This window comes from Passer montanus, unplaced genomic scaffold, assembly GCF_014805655.1.
Source record: "Passer montanus isolate IOZ18808 unplaced genomic scaffold, ASM1480565v1 scaffold32, whole genome shotgun sequence".
NCBI classification, from domain to species: Eukaryota; Metazoa; Chordata; class Aves; order Passeriformes; family Passeridae; genus Passer; species Passer montanus.
In genome coordinates, this window is record NW_024367930.1 from 2,209,271 (window position 1) to 2,227,175 (window position 17,905).

The 17,905-nt window shown below is 40.3% G+C and overlaps 1 protein-coding gene across 2 annotated transcripts in view; it reads right to left on the reverse strand.

The window, feature by feature from the left end:
• Positions 1–17,905, reverse strand: part of GLI3 (GLI family zinc finger 3) — a 206,035-nt gene that overhangs the window by 125,548 nt on the left and 62,582 nt on the right. Inside the window, exons 1-2 of one of the 2 annotated variants that reach the window (XM_039715205.1) lie at positions 17,778–17,878; positions 13,511–13,753 (exon numbers count right to left, since the gene is read on the reverse strand). In XM_039715205.1, the coding sequence (XP_039571139.1) occupies positions 13,511–13,700 (190 nt within the window). In that variant the 5' untranslated portion in view covers positions 13,701–13,753; positions 17,778–17,878. Of the gene's footprint in view, positions 1–13,510; positions 13,754–17,777; positions 17,879–17,905 lie in introns of those variants that run through there. The other variant, XM_039715203.1, reaches the window with a different exon arrangement.

Genomic DNA, 17,905 nt, shown 5'->3' on the forward strand with positions numbered 1-17,905 from the left:
CGTGAAAACAAACACCCAGGTTTTCATTTCATAGACTGATTTACTCTCACAATGAAAAAATGGCTGAACATTACACTTTGAACTCCCAGAATGGCTAATTCCCACTGATTTCTAGTTAAATTTGTTATTTAGAAAACACTAATACTACAATTAGTAAATGTTCCCAGGGTGTATGTACTAACAGTGCAACAGCCAGCCATTTCACTTCCTTGTCTCCAAGAAACATTATTTCTTACAACCTGGATAAAGTCAAGCCCAGGAGTCAGCCCGGGGCCCAGAAGGAAGCTCTATCCATTGCTTGCCTCACTGTAGACTGTGCAATTGATCACAGCATCACATTCCCAACAAGCAGTCTGAAATCAGTCCTCCCCTTTTTCCTATCCAGCCCACGTGTGTTTGGGTGAAAAAGGAGCCAGGGCCCTTCAGAGCAGAGGTCACAACTTCTGTTGGTGTTGTCGAGCACTTTTTTTTACCTGGAAAACACTTAACTATATGATGAAAGGTTGTTAAACTCCACTGCAGTTGATTTTCAAACTTTTCAGTTTGAAAAGATGCTTCATAATGACATCTTTACACTGAAATTACATAAATAGCCATTAAATTCAGTTAAACCTAGCACTGCGAGTTTTCATGCATTTATCATCAAGTGGAATAAAAAAACCCCTCACATTCCCTGTGTTTTATGAACTAAACAATGCAACAGCAACCTCCCAATTAGTTCCATAGAAGTCCAAACTGCTGACAAGTAGCTCTAACATGAAATTGAAGAAGGTGAATAGAAATTTAACATCATGTTATTCAAAGTATTTGTAGCTTAGAAACAGTAAGTATAGAATATTTAACTTATAAACATATTCAATATGTCCATCAAGACTATAGCTATAGCACTTGATTGGATGTGCATAAAATGGCACACCTATCTGATTTATATAAAATTAGGCTGCCAAGAATATGTCTGTACTTCTTCAGACAACAGGTCCTCTTGAAGGGACCTATAGCACCTCACATCATGACTTTTCATTACCTTTATTTGAGTTAGTATTTTTTTCCTTAGTTTCCGCCTTCCACCCTCTCAGAGCTCACAGGGAAAAAAATTGTACGGGCAGAATTTAACAATCTTCACAAACACAGTAAAAATTAAACATGTGCACTAACTTTAAATTATGTGCAGTATATGAAGGTAACAGGCATATTTATGGTTATAATGGCACCATACAGTTTTATATAGCCAGCGTTAGCTATAGAGTTCCCTATAATATTTTACATATAAAGAAAACTAAACTGCTATACATACATTAAAAGCACTATTTAATATACTAGATAACTTCCAAACAGAATGCTCAAAACAAAACCCAGAAGGTTTATGAAGGTGCTGTTTCCCTTGCCTTTTATTCATAAAGTTGAACCACTACGTAAGCCATGACACATTATTCTGCAGGCAATGATGTACAACTCATGTTAAACTGAAAGGATTCAACTTTTAGCCATTGCTGAGTTTTCTAGGTAGAAATTGTTTGCTTCCTTTTTTTTTTTTAACTTAAATACACTATCACTTGTCATAATAAATTGGATTAGAACCATCACGATGTTCGATATGGATTCAGAAGTGCTAAACTTAAGGACTTCCACTGCAACATAGACAAGAGTCCTGTAAACTGTTTACTACCCTCAGAACAGTAACTTTACTTTCACCTGTCACGATCATGGATACTGTTTTCAGCAGAAACTTTGTCAGTCTTTTACTTCAGTCACCATCTTGAAGTTACAGTATCAAAATTACTTCATAACACTTCATTTATTTAGGGAAATAGCGAATGACACTAGGAAAAGAGACTCCAGGTCTGAGTAACATTCCTTTCTTTGGCATCAAGGATGTATACCTTTTTTCCATCTACAAGAGGCAGATCTGTAACAGAGTTACACAGAAACAATACCAAGAACAGAATGTACTGGGGAACTGGAAGGCACTTGCCTGCTACTTCGTCTCCAAAACCAGGTGTGATTCCCACATGAATGGAAATTTTAGCAAAAGCCAGCGTTGCATGAAGTGGCAAATGTACTTTCATAAACAAACCTTTATAAAGTGCCAATGTGTTCTCTTAATAAATTAATGCTGATAATTGACAACATTCCCATATTTTGAACACTGAGCAGAATAGCATGCATGCAATATCCACCAGTTGCAAAAGGGTGATTTCTGATTCTGAAGCCAAACATCTTGATTCCCTTCCTTTTAGAAACAGAAAGGGGACCAAGAGAAAAGAGAAAGAAAAGAAAAGACAGCCAAAACCAGCAGGCTAAGTAGAGTAACCAGAAGCGTACAATTTACTGCTAATGGTTCAGTGTCTGCAAGGACTGCTCAAGCTGTGTTCAACAAAAACTCAGTAATAGCCAAAGAGGGAAGTAAAAAAAAAGGCAAGATGTTTGGCTTTACTTTCTGTCAAATACTGTTAAATATGAGCCACTTAAAAAAACAGAATGAAAGAATCCAACAATGCTTTGTACAGGTGGTAGTGAGGTTCCTGGCTGGGCCTTCAGACAAAACCATTGCCATGTAAACCTTAAAGAGGATTAATCCTCAAGGACCACTGTAATGAGACCTTAAAAGGCTGAACAACAGCAGCCTATCACGGAGGGAAGCAGTAGCCTGCTCCCAGAAGTCTTCTCTAGCAGAGTTACATCAAAGCAAACTGGGACCAGATAGCAGGATTCTGCAAGAATCCCTTATCTCAGCGCTAGCGGATGCTTCTCCTCTGATTGTCTTGAACTGCCACCTGTCCCAGACATCTTTGAAGGCAATGCTAAGCCTGTGATGGATCTGACCTCCTTGAGCTGAGATTCTTTTATGTCTTTCTTCATTTTCTGCTCGGTTACATTCTTTCCCTGTAACACACACTACATGAAACAAAGGGAGTTCTCACTCCTTGACTTCCTGTCCCCAGCTATTTGAAAGCAAAAAAACAATGTTAAGGATTATACTTCACCCGCAATATGGAGCTGTCCTCAGGAGACAAGCCTCTTATTTTTGAGAGTTATAACTAGATGGCTTTTACACGAAGGGACTTTAAAATGAGGTTCAACATTGCTGGGAGCCAAGATATGAAAGCTGCATATCAGAGATAGCTTAAAAAAAACAAAAAGGTTCATAATACAGAAGTATACGAAAAATCACATTACAAAAATGAGCAGGAAAATAACCAGGAAGCACCAAGCCTTAGAGAAAACACCAAATTATTGTAGTATATATATGCATCCCACGTTGTGCACCAATAGCCTTTAATACCAGTGTCAACCATACAATGCCAAAATCATCTTAGATTAAAATAAAAATAACCGGTCACTACAAATAAAAACAGCAGGTCTTTTACTTGAGACACATGCCTACACTGACATAAATTATTGCACCTGGCTCCCCAAAGGTATGTGGCTTCACCATGAATGCTGCGTTTGTAACCAGTGATGCACTGGCAACCACACTCACGCTGACTTGGTGACATATACTTGCAGCAGAATCAGCCAGAGTTACAGAGCTGAAGATAAATTCAGGGGAATATCATCAGATTTTTATCTCATAGCTACAAGCCATAATATACAAGTCACCACAGTTCTAAAAGGGCTAGGCTGAGAAGGGATACTGCTACAACACCCACCTCTGGTTTCCCACTTTTGCACTCATTTAATTCTGGAGTATTTTATAAGTCCTTTTCTTCTAAGTACATGGCACTGTCACAAAAACAAGAAGCAAAATATAGCTATGCAGAAGAGGATTGCTGCCTGCCAGCAGCATCTCTCAGTTCCCCAAGCTGACAAAATAAAATGGTGTCATTAGCTGCAGTTAGGTGGGACTCATGGAAGCACTATGCAGGATGGAAGCAGGAAGAGAAAGCACCCTTCTTGAGTGCTTTTGAAGCTCCCTAGGAAATCACAGCTGGAAGAATAAGATTCTGAATCAAACAGCTGAGCTAGAGTCTGTGAAAGACTGCAGCAAACAGTGAGCAGATACAAAGCCTGAACAGTAAGTAAAAAAAAGGCATCACATGGAAAACACCAAGCAGACCCTGGCATTTTCTGGAGCCAAGACCTACTGGCACGTGTTGACAAATAAATGCAGCCTAGGGGCAAGCCCAGAAGGAATTTGAAGATGGCTTCTTCCCATCTATGAAGCAATTCCCACAACGGGGTATTGTGCTTAAAGACCACAGAGCAATGCCAGGCTAAGCACCATGCTCCCATAGGGAAAATACAAAAATAATTTCTCACCAGACAGCAGAATTTCAGATGAGTGTCCTCCTCAGAGAGCTGTGCCAATACCTTGTGTAACCTTAACAAACAGTATCCATGCCTACATCACTTCTGAAAGCCAGCCTAGAGGGCACCCCCTCACAGTAAGGCACGACAACCTTGCGTTTTGCCAGCCTTCAGGCACAGCCCCAGCAGCAACTGGCCCAACCCACCTCTGGTCCAGCAGGACCTGCATGCCCAGGCAACCCCCATGTGTAAAAGCAACACAGGCAACACTCCCACAGGCTATTTACCAAAAAATTCCAGACAGGGAGGCTGGTCACAATACAGAGACACAGCATGCTTTAACCCACCTTTTCAGAGCAGAATACACAAGAAACTCACATCTATGCAAAGGAACACTACAGCAGCCCTTGTCCTCCCGGATCCTTATTTTTAATGCACAAAAGATGAATGGCACTACTAAATGTTGGACGTGTGTTAATCTGATAAGTAACTACTGACTTTGAAGAAACACGCTATTTCCCCAAAAGTAGCGGAAACATTTTCACAGGTCAGCACTCAGGTTTCTAATTCGTTCTGTGGGATCAGATGAAGCCAAATCAGGCCTTTAGTCTTTATTTAAAGGGGTTTCTTCCAATTTGCTTTATGTGTTTAAGTTCAAAACAAAAAAATTAACCAAAAACTTTTAAGAGTGAAAAAAAGCACAGACCATAGCCATTGCCAGTCTCATGCAATGTAAGGACTTAGATGAACAGAACATTCATCAGGCTTTCCAAATCAAACATCCCAAATGCAGCTCAATGATTAGCTAGAAATGTATGATTAGTGCTCCTCTTTTCCCCCCTATTTAAAAGAAAAAAAAAAAAAATTCCGCTCGTATCACAGCAATAATTAATGTTTTTTATGTCTGGCACTAATTTTATTGTTAACAGCACTGTTACATCAGTGGTGTTAATGCCAATTCAAATATTGTCCAGCATGAAGAACAGCTTTGGTGCCAACAGTTTCCTATCACAGTACCACGCTGGTCCATCCCCGTAAAGTGAGCAACCAATGTTTATACATATATAGGCCTTGATCCAAATTTCATTCATCCAAGTAACCCAATTCCATTTCAACAATGTCTAACATAACTCAAGGCCAAAGCTTGAAGCTTTCATAAGTCGTATCTGTATATAGGCTGGTGGGAAAAAAAAAAGCAAATCAAATTCAGTACCTTTTCACGGGGAGTCTGACATGCTGGAATGAAATTCAATTCAACACATTCTAACTCATTAGTTATTTGCTTCAACACCTGGTATGGTGTTACACTCAGCCATTACCATAATCAGCCATTTATTTTGAAGTATTTCATATGCCATAACTTTTAGCTTGTTATCACCAGCTATTTCAATGGGGACTGTAAATGAAGGAATGACAATGTTCAGCTCTTCATCTGAAAAATGTTAACACGGATTCTTGGGAATTATGGTTTTACATTGCAGCTAGCATGGAGAACAGGTAAGATAAAAGGGTAGAATCTAAGGCAACTGGGGATTATTTCAAAGTTTATTGAAGCCAGCAGCTGTTGATTCATTGAATTCACTGGGTTCTGGATCAGCATCATTCAACTGTTTTGGAAAAATGATGGCTTGGGGCAGCACTGAAATGTGAAAGGGAAACTAGAATAAACAATGGGGGACCCTCTACACTACCTTATTCGGTGTGAAACATGAAAGCATAACTGAGATTAAAAAGCAATTCTGTTATCTGGGGAGCTATCTGTTTTGAACTCCAAAAAACTGCAAGACAATAAAAAAAAATTAAAGAAAGCAATATTGAAAGACCGTCTGGTAAGTGGTAACTCTTTTAAAAGGAAGTATGAAGATGTACAAACTTGTATATACATACATTCCCACGCACATATTGCCTTTCCTGCTGCTGTGTACCCACCACCACACATGCCAGTGACCACATGGCAGCACAGCAGCTGTACTCTGTTTAAAACACAGTTATGAATACTCAGTATATTGAGGATAATACTGCTTCTCTGCACTGGTGGTTGTTGCCTTGGCTGTAACCTGTATTATCAGAAATCAATAAAGGTAGCCAGTATAAGTCTGACTGAAGGGGTAAGCATTCCTGACATGATCTCCAGACTCAGATGTGACCCACTCAGCAAGCTCAAGAGCCTCAGTTGTAAGTAATTTGAGCAGTGTTTAGTAAGAGTTTAGAGAGCACTGTGTAAACTACCAAGACTAAGAGGTAAAGAGCCAGGCTAAGAGGAAGCTAATTGTGCTGGTAGGTGTGAATAAAAGGAAATAGAGGCTGTGGCTAAGTGGCTCTCCTCCTAAGTACTGAGCTCAATCAACAGGAATAAAGCTGTATCTGCCAGTGATCCTGAAAATGGTTCAGCAACCAAAGCATTTAAACTGTTCTAAAGGGCCTGTTCAACCCAAGAATCCAATAGGAGGCTAGTACTGACAGATTCCATGGGATAAGCTTGGAACTGTACTTTGACAACAGGGACCCTGCTGCCGTTCAAATCCCCCCTTGACAAGCCCATGGTCAATGCCATGCAGAGAGCAGGCCTGTGGTGCCCACACGCTCCCATTACTCCACTGCCCACCTGAGGCAACCTCTGTGACACAATGCCCTCCTTCTGTGCCCACAAAGGGCCAGGAGACAAGAGCAATGAAAAATAGGGCACATCCAGATCTCAAGCAACGCAGAATGAAAATTAACACAAGAGAATCACGATATAGGAGCATCCTGTACAGATTAACTACTCTGCAACTGATTTATTGCTATGGTTTTCTTAACAAAAGCTGGACAATGACAGCAGAGATGGAGCAAAAAAGTCTGAATTTAAGCATTTGTTTTCTACATTTAGACACAACAGCTGAGGGTTCTGCTGACTAAATACAGACAAATAGGGCCATTTTAGTTCCCTGATACATCAGGACATTCATACAGAGTTAACAGATATGACCCACGATAAAAGGCTTGACCAGGCAGTCAGATCACTTAAGTATCCTCACAGCTCCAATCTCTACTTAGGCAATTAAATTCCTTCTAGTAACACTGCCCAGAGAGAATACCAATGCAAGAGAACCATCTCACATTTCCCCCCACCTTCCAGCTGATCCCACAGCAGTTACATTGTAGGCACTCAAGAGCAGCCCAAATCCACTACAGACCTTCTGTTTTAAAAGCATGGTGACAAATGTCCATATATCAAGGGATACAGCAACTTCGAAGAAGCTTTTCACTCTCTCCTGGTTTAGGGACAGTGGATCTGCCTTGATGCTCAAGTGATGGATTATATTATTTCTTGGCTTTTTCTTCAGAGTTTTTAACCATGATTCTGTGGCTCTGAGCAATGAATTCTATCTCTTTCTATGAAGGCAATATACAACAAATGCATACTGTAAAGCAGATAAAAAAGCTTTATCTGGAAAAAAAAACAAATCAAATCCATTAGTGTTTTTTGTATTTGTCCTGTCTGCATCTTCCCTGATCTTTAAAAAAACAAACAAACAAAACAAAACCCTCCCATATAAAACCTCATTCCACAGCTCTCTCAGATGTACTTGAACACCAAAACAAGGAGACGTTAAAATAACATTTTAAATGTGCTTCTCAAAACATTTTTAGAATTTTGAAGTCCAACAAAATTATAGAGCTACAAATAATTTCTATAATTTCTTATTTCTTATTTAGAAATAAGAAATCTCCAACATTCTATTCTACCAAATCAAACCAAGCCAAACAAAAAAAAAAAATGAAACCAAACAGAAAAATAAAAGAAAAAAACTGAAAAAAAACCCAAACAAATACCAAAACCATCACCAAACTAACAAAAAGAAATCACCCAAACCTACAAGTTCACCTTTCACATTACACTTCAAAGCTTTCCAGATACTGGCAGTTCTGGAGTCTGTGTCATACTGAGGAGAGAAAAAATGCATAAGAAGGAAGAACATATCTACATACTGTAGAACATATCTACACTCTAGGTGCAGTTGTTACTTCCATATGAGACCATCACACAAGAGACACTGCTGATTTCACAAGCCTCAGGAGAAACGGGCAGGCGTACTCGTAATGAGCAGTTTCAAAAACACTGAGGGAGGTTTGGAAGGCATCTTGGAGAAGCTGTTTCAACTTAGAAGCTGCTAAGCTTACAAGGTCTGCAGCACCTTCCTAAATTTCACACTGAAGCTGCCTCTGACCATAAGTTTGTATTTGAGAAAAGTAATGTTTTTTGTTGGAGGCTATTGAAAGATACTATTATATTTTAGACTTTTAATCCCAAAAATGTTTTTGCAAACACAGTAATTTTTTTAAAGACCCACACTTCAGCTGCTCAGCTGACATGAGCAATCTGACATTCACTTTTCTAACAGAGGCTTTTTTCCTTGTGAGTTCTAGTAAAAGCTTTAGATTTTACTTTTTTCAACTACTCCTACTTGACAACATTTGGAAACCACCCTATAAATCACTGTCAGTAGAGAGTTTTGTTACTAGAGTGCTTAAGCCTCTTCCCTGCAAAATGCTGCAGAGTTGAAGTAGGACCCACATTCTCAGAGGCCAAACTCAGTTTGAAACTGAAGAGTGCCTAAATGTATTTAAAGACTCTGGCCCTAAATCTCTACAAAGATTCTCCAGTGACATTCTCCTACCACTGTCCAACCAGGCCAGGTAGAAACTCTCAACAAAAAGTTGTCCTGGTCTCCTGTCACCAAAAGACACTGGGAAACAAGAGGTGAAATAAGAAAAGTGCCTGCTTTGGGAGTATCCAGAAATTTCTCGGTTTTCTCTCCTGAGTACCAAATTATGCCAGGCAGATGACAAGGGAGGCCACCATCTACCCCTCTGTAGGCCCTTTCCATGAGCCCATCTCCTGGTGGTGACCAGGACTGCTCTCACTGTCAAATGCACCACACATAGTGGGCCACTGTGGTTCAAGAGTCACTGCCACAAAAAGCCATTGCTTTCCAGTTACTCCATTTAAAACAGTGTTTCCAGTTAACAGTTTGCATTTTTTAGAAACAGAATCCAATCCCCCCCTTTTTTTTTCCTACACTCCCTTTTCCTTTCCAATGCGGATATGAAGGAGGGGGAATTCTTCTCAATGGAAATCAAAACTAGTCAATGAACAAGTGCACCTAGTGAATCAGTATTGTATTTTCCTTGCTGGGGTCTTTCGTTCATGTTGCAAATTGATTTTGAGGTGACACTAACACTGGGTAATCTAACTCGGGCAGTTATGCAAGGCCCAGTCCTTACAAAGCTAAGCCCAAGAACAGTCAGTGGGAACTGAGGGCAATCAATATCTTTGGAGGGCTAATCCTATGAAATGTGCAATAAGCAGTTCCCACTTCCCCAGACAGATACAGAAGCTTCAACACCAGCAAAATAAATCCTTGGTAAGAAGAGGTGAAAAAAAGGAAAGGAAAAGGAAAAGAAAAAAAGAAAAAGAAAAAAATAAAGGAGTGAGTTCCTGCATGCAGCTAGTACAAACTCTTTGAGATGAAGTGATTTACCACAAAGAGAATCCTGCAAGGGCCATACATTCCTGTATATATTAATATTTGGATCAGAGCCAAATGATCTGTCACTGCTTTTTGCTTAAGATAATTCTTCAGGTTTTGCTAATTAGGTACTAACAATTCTTTCAGATGATCTGTGTAACCCATGGAAGAATATCAACAGTATGTTTTAAATCAAAGTGTTTACATCAGGAATGATTCATTTTTTCCATAAGGAATGACTTGTGAGACAGGCAGTCTTTAGCACTGCCATAAATCTACATGAAAATTAAAATTGTGGAAGAAAATAACACAGGCAAGTTTCTATCCCCATCTTCCCTGCCTCAGCCCCAACTCTAGAGATGGAATTTACATTAACAAGGGGCTCCAACTACCACTGGAATTAGTGTTTGAGAAACTCAGGATTTTAAATCCTTTTAAGAAACACTGTGATTAAGGTCAGTAACTCTGCCCTCCTCAACAAAGAAAAGGAGCTAACTCCAGCTCTTCTGTCATCTGTCCTAAAGCCTTTTCAAAGAAAAAAATAAGTTTTTTAGAAGTTAAACAAACAAAAACAGCATCTCTCTCTTCCTTTGTGAGCTGTGTTTAAATAGTGGTTAAGGAATCCTTAACAAAAAAGACAGAAAAGAAAAATTTCTGGTTCAGGCCTGTGTTTTCCCTTTTATCTGTTGGAGAATAAAAGGCTGTGAGCTGAGCATGGGACTGCATTCACATTCTCAGTTGCTAAATGGTTGAGGGGCTCTCTGGCGGTGCAGAAGGGCTGCCAGCTCCATAGCATGTTCCATCCCAGCTGTTTGAGAAGCTGGTTCACTTGAAACACAACCATTATCCCCACCCACACTCTGCAGGAGAGCAAACTCCCCCTCAATGAGGGATTTCTTCCACATTTATGGTAACTATTATTACCAACATTTACAACATCAGTCATTTTAATTAGAAAAAAAATTAAAACAAAAAATCCTGCAATGCACAAACAGACACACACGTGTTTACATGTAAAAGTGCAAAGCACTCAAGTTGTTTCTAATAACTGCAGCTCATGAAAGGAACATACATTCTACACACAATTGACTTAAACACCCTTTTTTGTCATAAAAACATACAGATGTCTTTCTTCAAAAAAATTATTTTCCCTTTTCCTGTGTTACAGGAAGCCTGCCCACACTTTTAAATACAAAGTGGGTATAAATAGAAGCACGAATTAGGCATCTTGAGAAGTCTATATTTTCCAACCACAGGGAAATGAAGAAATTACTGTAAGTGTTTACCCATCTGACTATGCTGAATTAAAACATTTTCTATACATATGCCCAGCAAAACTGGCAAGAAATTAAGAAAGGAAAACAATAGCCTCTCTGGTTCTTTACCTGTTGCTACAGTGTACATTATTCAGTCTTCTTCATACAGACCACTAAAAGTGTCAGTCTTAATGCAGTCACTGCTCTGATGAAAGCATATCTTACATATACAAATGATACAACCACTATGAAAATTTCAATAAGATTGTCTGCTTTCCTATAAATCTAACTAGACATTTGTCTTTTTAGTTGTCTCTCTGTATCATAGCCATTAAAGGTAAATAAAAGCATGATGGCTGTTTTTATGACATTAATAGCTTGAGGGACCTTATAAATCAGTGAATACAAATGCACTACTCATTACAGAGAGGGAAGCAGGTCTGTCCGTCTGATGCTTTCTGACTTAGATTTCTGTTTTAAGATCTTGTTGCTCATTTAAAATTAACTCATCTCCTGTTTCTCTACTGTCATATGGTAGGGAACTTCTCTCAGCTTCTGACATCAGTTTTGCTAGCAGTCCACACAGCCTAACTAGCTAGCATTAATGGTCACAATGCAGACACAGTAGCTTCATTAAATCTTGACAACTCTTGTCAAAAGGTGAATTTGAAAATAAACCAAAATAAACTCATTGCAAACCACTCAGACACATCCTGACTGACCAGATCTTTTTATTCTGTCTGAACCTTCAGTAATTTCAGAACACTTTGAACAAGACTTAAGGCGTGATCTGGAAGCTGGTCAGATGGACAAACCCCACTAAATTCCACATAAGGTTTGTTGGTTTTGAGAGTTGTTTTTGTCACACATTTCATTTCTCCCCAGCTGTACTGCCCACAAACAGAGAAGCTATTTTGCTTCCCCAATAATATTTGTTTGTTTTGTTGGATTTCTTTTAAGCTAGATTTGGGCATTTGCTAACCAGGAGACAGGAATAGTGCCTCCAGCCCCCGAGGTAACACTTCTATGCTCTGCTGCTCAAGAGCGGCCGTTCGCACTGCACATTCATGCCTCTGCGGTAGGAGTCTGCCACTGGTGTGCTGCAGCAACTGTGTGCTCCTCAACAGAGAGACAAGTAACTCCCCCAGAGGGTTTGAGCAGGTCTGTATGAGAGTAGGAGAGGAACGTGTACAAAAACCAACTGACTACACTGAAAAAGAGCTCAAAAGCTTAACTGCAAACTTTTTTCCTAAATATTGAGCTAAACTATATAGACAACAAGTGTTCCTTTTCTCATAATACCTCCATCCTTATTAACAATCAGGATCTTTTTTTTTAAGGAGTTTGGTGAGACTTAAGGTTGTGCAAGACATACTTTGATCTGCACCCTGATGAGTGAACATTCCCCTTTACTGCTAGCCCAACTAATGAAGGGATAAAATTAGCTTTTATCCCTGGCACTTTCTTTAGCAAAAAATCATGCACTAATCAGCTGTCCTCACCAATCAGTCATCTGGCTAATGACCTTTTGCCTTAAAACACTAAAACTTCTGAATGATGTTTAAAAAAAAGGAAGACCAATGCAGACTGCTCTCTCTTTGTGGGTCTTAAGCCTATCATCTGGAATTGGAGACTGAAAGGTTAAATGGCAAATCTGTATCCTGACTGGGTGATAAATCTCTAATCAAAAGGCACAAGCCTTGACACCTCAAGATGTACTTCATTACTACACAACTAAATGATCTTTCTTCTCTTTTTTTTGTAAACTTGAAACAGATGAAAAAAAAAATTGCTTAACTCCTCCATACTTTGCGCCTGTGGAGAAATCCACTCCACATCTGTGTTCAAGTGTCAGTTAATTTCTTACTTTTTTATTAATGCCTGAGTGAGAATTCAGAAGTTGAAACCATTTGCCTTTTTTCCTCCCCCTTACAACTTCAGGGAACTATAGCTGGGAAAGAAAATTGCAAAAACACTCCATCAAGCCTGCATTCTCAAACACACTTGTGAATGTCTAAAAAAACCCTCCAAAACAAAGAGTCCCAAAGAACAAAAATAAGTCTTCCAATTCCCCAAATTCTCAGTGTACAGAGTACAGTCCTTCTTCCTCTCAATAACATACTTTAACATTGTTTTAAAAGAGGGATTTTTAAGGCCTGTTTCATTTTCCTTCTCTGCTAGCTATAATGAGGCCCGTTTTCCTTCATGTTTTAAGGAGGTGGAGCAAAACACCAGCCTGGATTGCTGAGGAGGATTAGCAACAGATGAGATGTCCTGTGGAAGTCACTTTGCAGAGGCCTGCAGTAATCTCTACCTGCAGTACAACTGCACCCTGGTTTTTAACTTCAGGAAAAAGGGATTGCATTTACCACAAACACTACTCCCTCCAGATAAAGCAGTTCTCCCCAGGGACAATGCAAAGTGACAAAATCACATAAAATTTGACAGCTCTCCAACTCTGCATCCCCAAATAAGCCAGCAATCAATACTCACGGTAATGAGGGTCCATGTAACCATTTCGGGGGTCCATGGTAAAAAGCGTCCCGCGGTAAGGTACGGAAGGTTCGGGAAGGTGCGATATAGATCCATGGATCTCCTTCTTGATTAATGAGGCCCTTTCCTCACTCGACGTGGAAGGCTCTTCACTGATCTTGCCGAGGCCTTGCCCACCCTGCGGCTGCATTGTGATCGCGTTCCTTCTCTCTCTGTGATAGGTCTGCCCAGGACTTTCATCCTCTGCAAAAAAATGAGGGAGAAGAAAGAGAGAAGGGAAGAAAAAAGAGAGACACACACTTTTAGCCCATTTATAGCAAATACAATAAAGAAAAGTTCTCCCCCCACTGCCGTCCTCCTCCTCCCGGTGTAAGTTTGTGGCAGGAGGTGCCTGTGTGGCTGTGAGGGATGGCCTGGGGATGCTTGCCCATTCAGAGCCGGCAGCAGCTGAGCAGTAGATCACCGTCACCCATGCACTGATGCTCCTGCCAGCGGGGCTATCAATTGTGCGGGAACAGACAGAGGCTTGCTGTTTTCCTGCCTCTGGGACAAGGAGACTGGGAGCTCCCTGATGGGGAGTCAAGAAATTATTTGTCACACAGAGGAGAAGATGAACCCCACCAGTCGGGCCTAAATCATGCCCAGCCACCCACCATAGCTCTGCGGCCCAGCTCCAGATCCCTGGGGTTTGCATGTGTGAGGGGCTGAAACCTTGCAGGGAGGTTGGCAGTGATCAGAACCAAGGTGGGCAACAATAAAATGGGTACAACTGCTCAAAATACAGGACCAGCAGCATCAGCCAGGCACAAGCAAGGCCACCTGCTCTTACAGTGTTACCACGTGCAGGATGGTTGCATATACTCCCTCTACCTCTTTTTCCTATATCCACAAAAACAAAACCACAAACTCTTAATGAACAAGGAGGAAGAAAAAGCTGGGGGTAAAATAAGAATAGCTAAGAGCATTAAATCCAAGCCCTAGTTTGGAGTAAGCCTCTAGGCCTGTGGTACCACTTGTAAAGGAAGAAAAGCCTCCTGACCATGGCTCTACCAGCCTTCCTTGCAGACAGCTCCAGGACTAGGTGCTAATACAATCCACTGCTCCCACAAGAATTTTAACCCCTAGGGACTACATACACCCTTCAAAAAGCAGACAAAATGGTTCTGTTGCTCAAAATCAAGATGCTTGCTCCTAGGTACATTTCACACATGCCACATGGCAGAGGGACTCTGCTAGGTACATAAGTCTCTAATGTAAATGCTGTCCTTCAGTTGCATTATTAGTTTAAAATATAGATGTTTCTCTAAACAAGCATGATTGCTTGCTGCCTGTAATCCTTGGCCAATATCAATGCTCCATGTACAGCCTTATTCTGTCAATCACACTGCACATGCAAGTGTACACCAATACATCTTGAAGGAATACTGATAAAGACTCTTCATTTCAAAGTTGCTCTGCAGTTCTAGAAGTACACAAGGAATCTCAAATTATTAAACGCTGCGCACAAAAATGGCAACTAGAAAAGGAAATTAAAACACCCTTAGGAAATAAAATTAAAGTGATCTTACTCTACAATTCACATGCAAGGAAGAATGATTGACACCAGTGCCAAGACTGCACTTTGGTTGTCAGAGATTTGAGGTCAGGGCTAAGTTTTCACTTGCACTTTTCCCTGGTGTACTTGTTCACACAGCAAAAGCAGCAGCCAGCAACTCACCGGGTAATTACACTCAGCAAGGCTGACACCAGCGTAACTCAACCTATGTGCCTTTATAGGAATTAGATTAGAAACAAGCTCTGCCCATACAGATGCCTGGCCATTACATGCATAAACTAGCCACACCATTGCTTTGAATGAAATGCTAACCAGTTTCTTCTCTGTCCCCTCTCCCCCCAGGTAGCAACAACACAAAAACTCAGCAGCATAGCCTATTGAGCACTTAATTATTTTTCTATCTCCAAGTATTACAGCAACCAGGGTTTGCTGACTTATCAGCATCTTCCAGGCACAGAATTCTTTTTACAGCCAGTAATTCTACATACAGAGCTTTTCCAGAGTTGGGTCTGAGAAGAAAGAGTTAATGGAAATAGACAACAACATTACAGAGTTTAAACCCTTTGCCCTTTTCTACTTTTTATTAATATGCACAGGCACTGGTCCCTGCTCTGGATTAGCAGGGTTTAAGGTTTCAACTTTTTACGCTGAAGCTGGTTTTAGTTAAGAGAACTGCAAATCGGGGACTAAAACTTTAAAACTTATATGAGGTTTTTAGAAACCCGCTTGTATAACTAAAAAAAATAAAAATCACCCCAAAGATATATTTTCCATCAGGTTTCTCTTTAGCCAGAGTCTTTTATGTTAAATTTCAACCTAGAGTGAACCTTCACTGATGAGACGTAAACTCCTATAAAAACAGGGTATTACACTTCATTTGAAATTCTGACAGACTCTTAAGTAGAGCAAGCTAACCAGTCCTACAACAGTTCAGAAAGAAGAAAGCTAGAGTGATTTGTGGGGCTGTATAATCACTCAGATGATCAGATAGGATTTCAGTTCTTTTACTCTTCCATATAAAGATAGTATTTGTTAAAACTGCCATCCTGGGATACAACAAGAAGCTGACATCTGTGTGCAGGCTCCACTTTCATACTTTTCCTCTCAAAACATGCACACGTCATGAATCAAGGTACTAGTGACTGTTATGGAAAAGGCTGATTTTTCAAACTGCTGAATGAAATTCAAAACCTATTTCAGTAATTTAGAAACAAAAGGGTTTGTTTTAATAAGCTTTTCCCTTTTTTGGTTACTTGAGAAAAAAATAAAACAAAACTATTTTTCCTTCTGCATCAACGATCTCTCTCCCCATTATAAAGTTATTGCTGTGTGCCATTACAAGTCAAAAGTTTCTCTATGTTTTCTGCCACATCAAAAATTGCCCCAGAACAACGGCATTTTTGCAATAATAATAAAGCTTATTCATCAGGCAAACAGCTCGCTAAGCATTTACTTCACACCAGTGTGTTGCTTGTGATGGGGGCAGATGAGAAATTTGACAGCACCCACGCTCCAGGATGCTGAGAGCCAAGCAGTTTGCAGGAGCTCCCCCGGCGCCAAGCGGGAAACTCCTCTTGCAGTAATGCCGCCGACTCTCACGGCAGGCGAGCCACTCCAGTGTGCCAAAAGGGGAAAGCTGTCTAATCTTGTTCTGGTTCAACTGAAGCGTTCAATAAAGTTTCAAGAGTAAGTGCGGGCAAGGCGCGCCAGGCCAAATTATTGACAGAAACACACTGTCCACCATGGCAACAAGTGGGATTCTAAAGCAAAAATGTAAGCAAACAGCCCACTTCTCTGGCAGCATCTGCCAAAGGGGTTTTACAGCCAAATAAGCGAGAACTGTTCGGTTACTGCTCTGCCCACGTTTTAGAAGTGAGCAGCTTTAGGGTCAAAAGAAGCATCTGATTTATTAAAATGTTGCAGAGAGACAAATGCCAAAGCAAAAGATGAAGCTGGTGGCAGCCCACCAGCTCCAGTATAATTCCTCCCACCTTTTGCCAGTATAACAGTGAAGAGTTAAATAAGAAAAGAAAAAAGCAATCATGCCCAAGAGCAATCTGCATAAGCTTCTCTTTCTTCACATACACCCTTTCTCTGACTTAACAAGACAATAGCCAGAGACTCATGTTAGAAGTGCCCAGTCTTGAATGATCACTTTAATCCAGGATTCTCACATCCACTGAGAAATACCTGATTTAGTGCTGCTATTTTGATCCGAAGCCAATTTTATTAGAAGTGCTGAGCACCTCCCTTAATGGAGCACCTCTCACTCAATCAAAAAGCTTTCTCAAAAACTCTCACTGGACAGCATGCCAGAATAAACACACTTTTAATTGCACAGCTAATTTACTCAGAAAGTTTTAAAAAAATCAGCACAAGCCAAAACCTAACGCAAAAATCCTTTAAACTTTCTTTACCTGTTGAACTTTTTGGTCTTTTTTTACCATAGACCAAGTAGAAGCTATTTTACTTTAAACCACCTAAAGTTAGCAACTGAAAAAAAGTTGAAATCTATTGATAGAGCACACTAAGTCAATCCCAACACACTTCAGAGACACCCCTGATTAAACAAGACAACACCAGCCCAGTTAAATCTCTTAATATATTAAGTTTCATCACCACATTTCTGCTTGCAACTTCCAGAGAGCATTGCTATCTCATGAGAGATCTGACAGCACTTCAGCTGAGTAAGAGAAAAAACAAGGTACTTACAACTCAGTCCAAGAGACCCTGCCTGACGTTCCCTCTAAGCTCTGCTCTTCTCTTTACCAAAATTCTCTGTCTAACAGGACATGGGCTTTCCTCCCTTTTTTCTTCTCCTTCTCCCCCCCCACCCCACC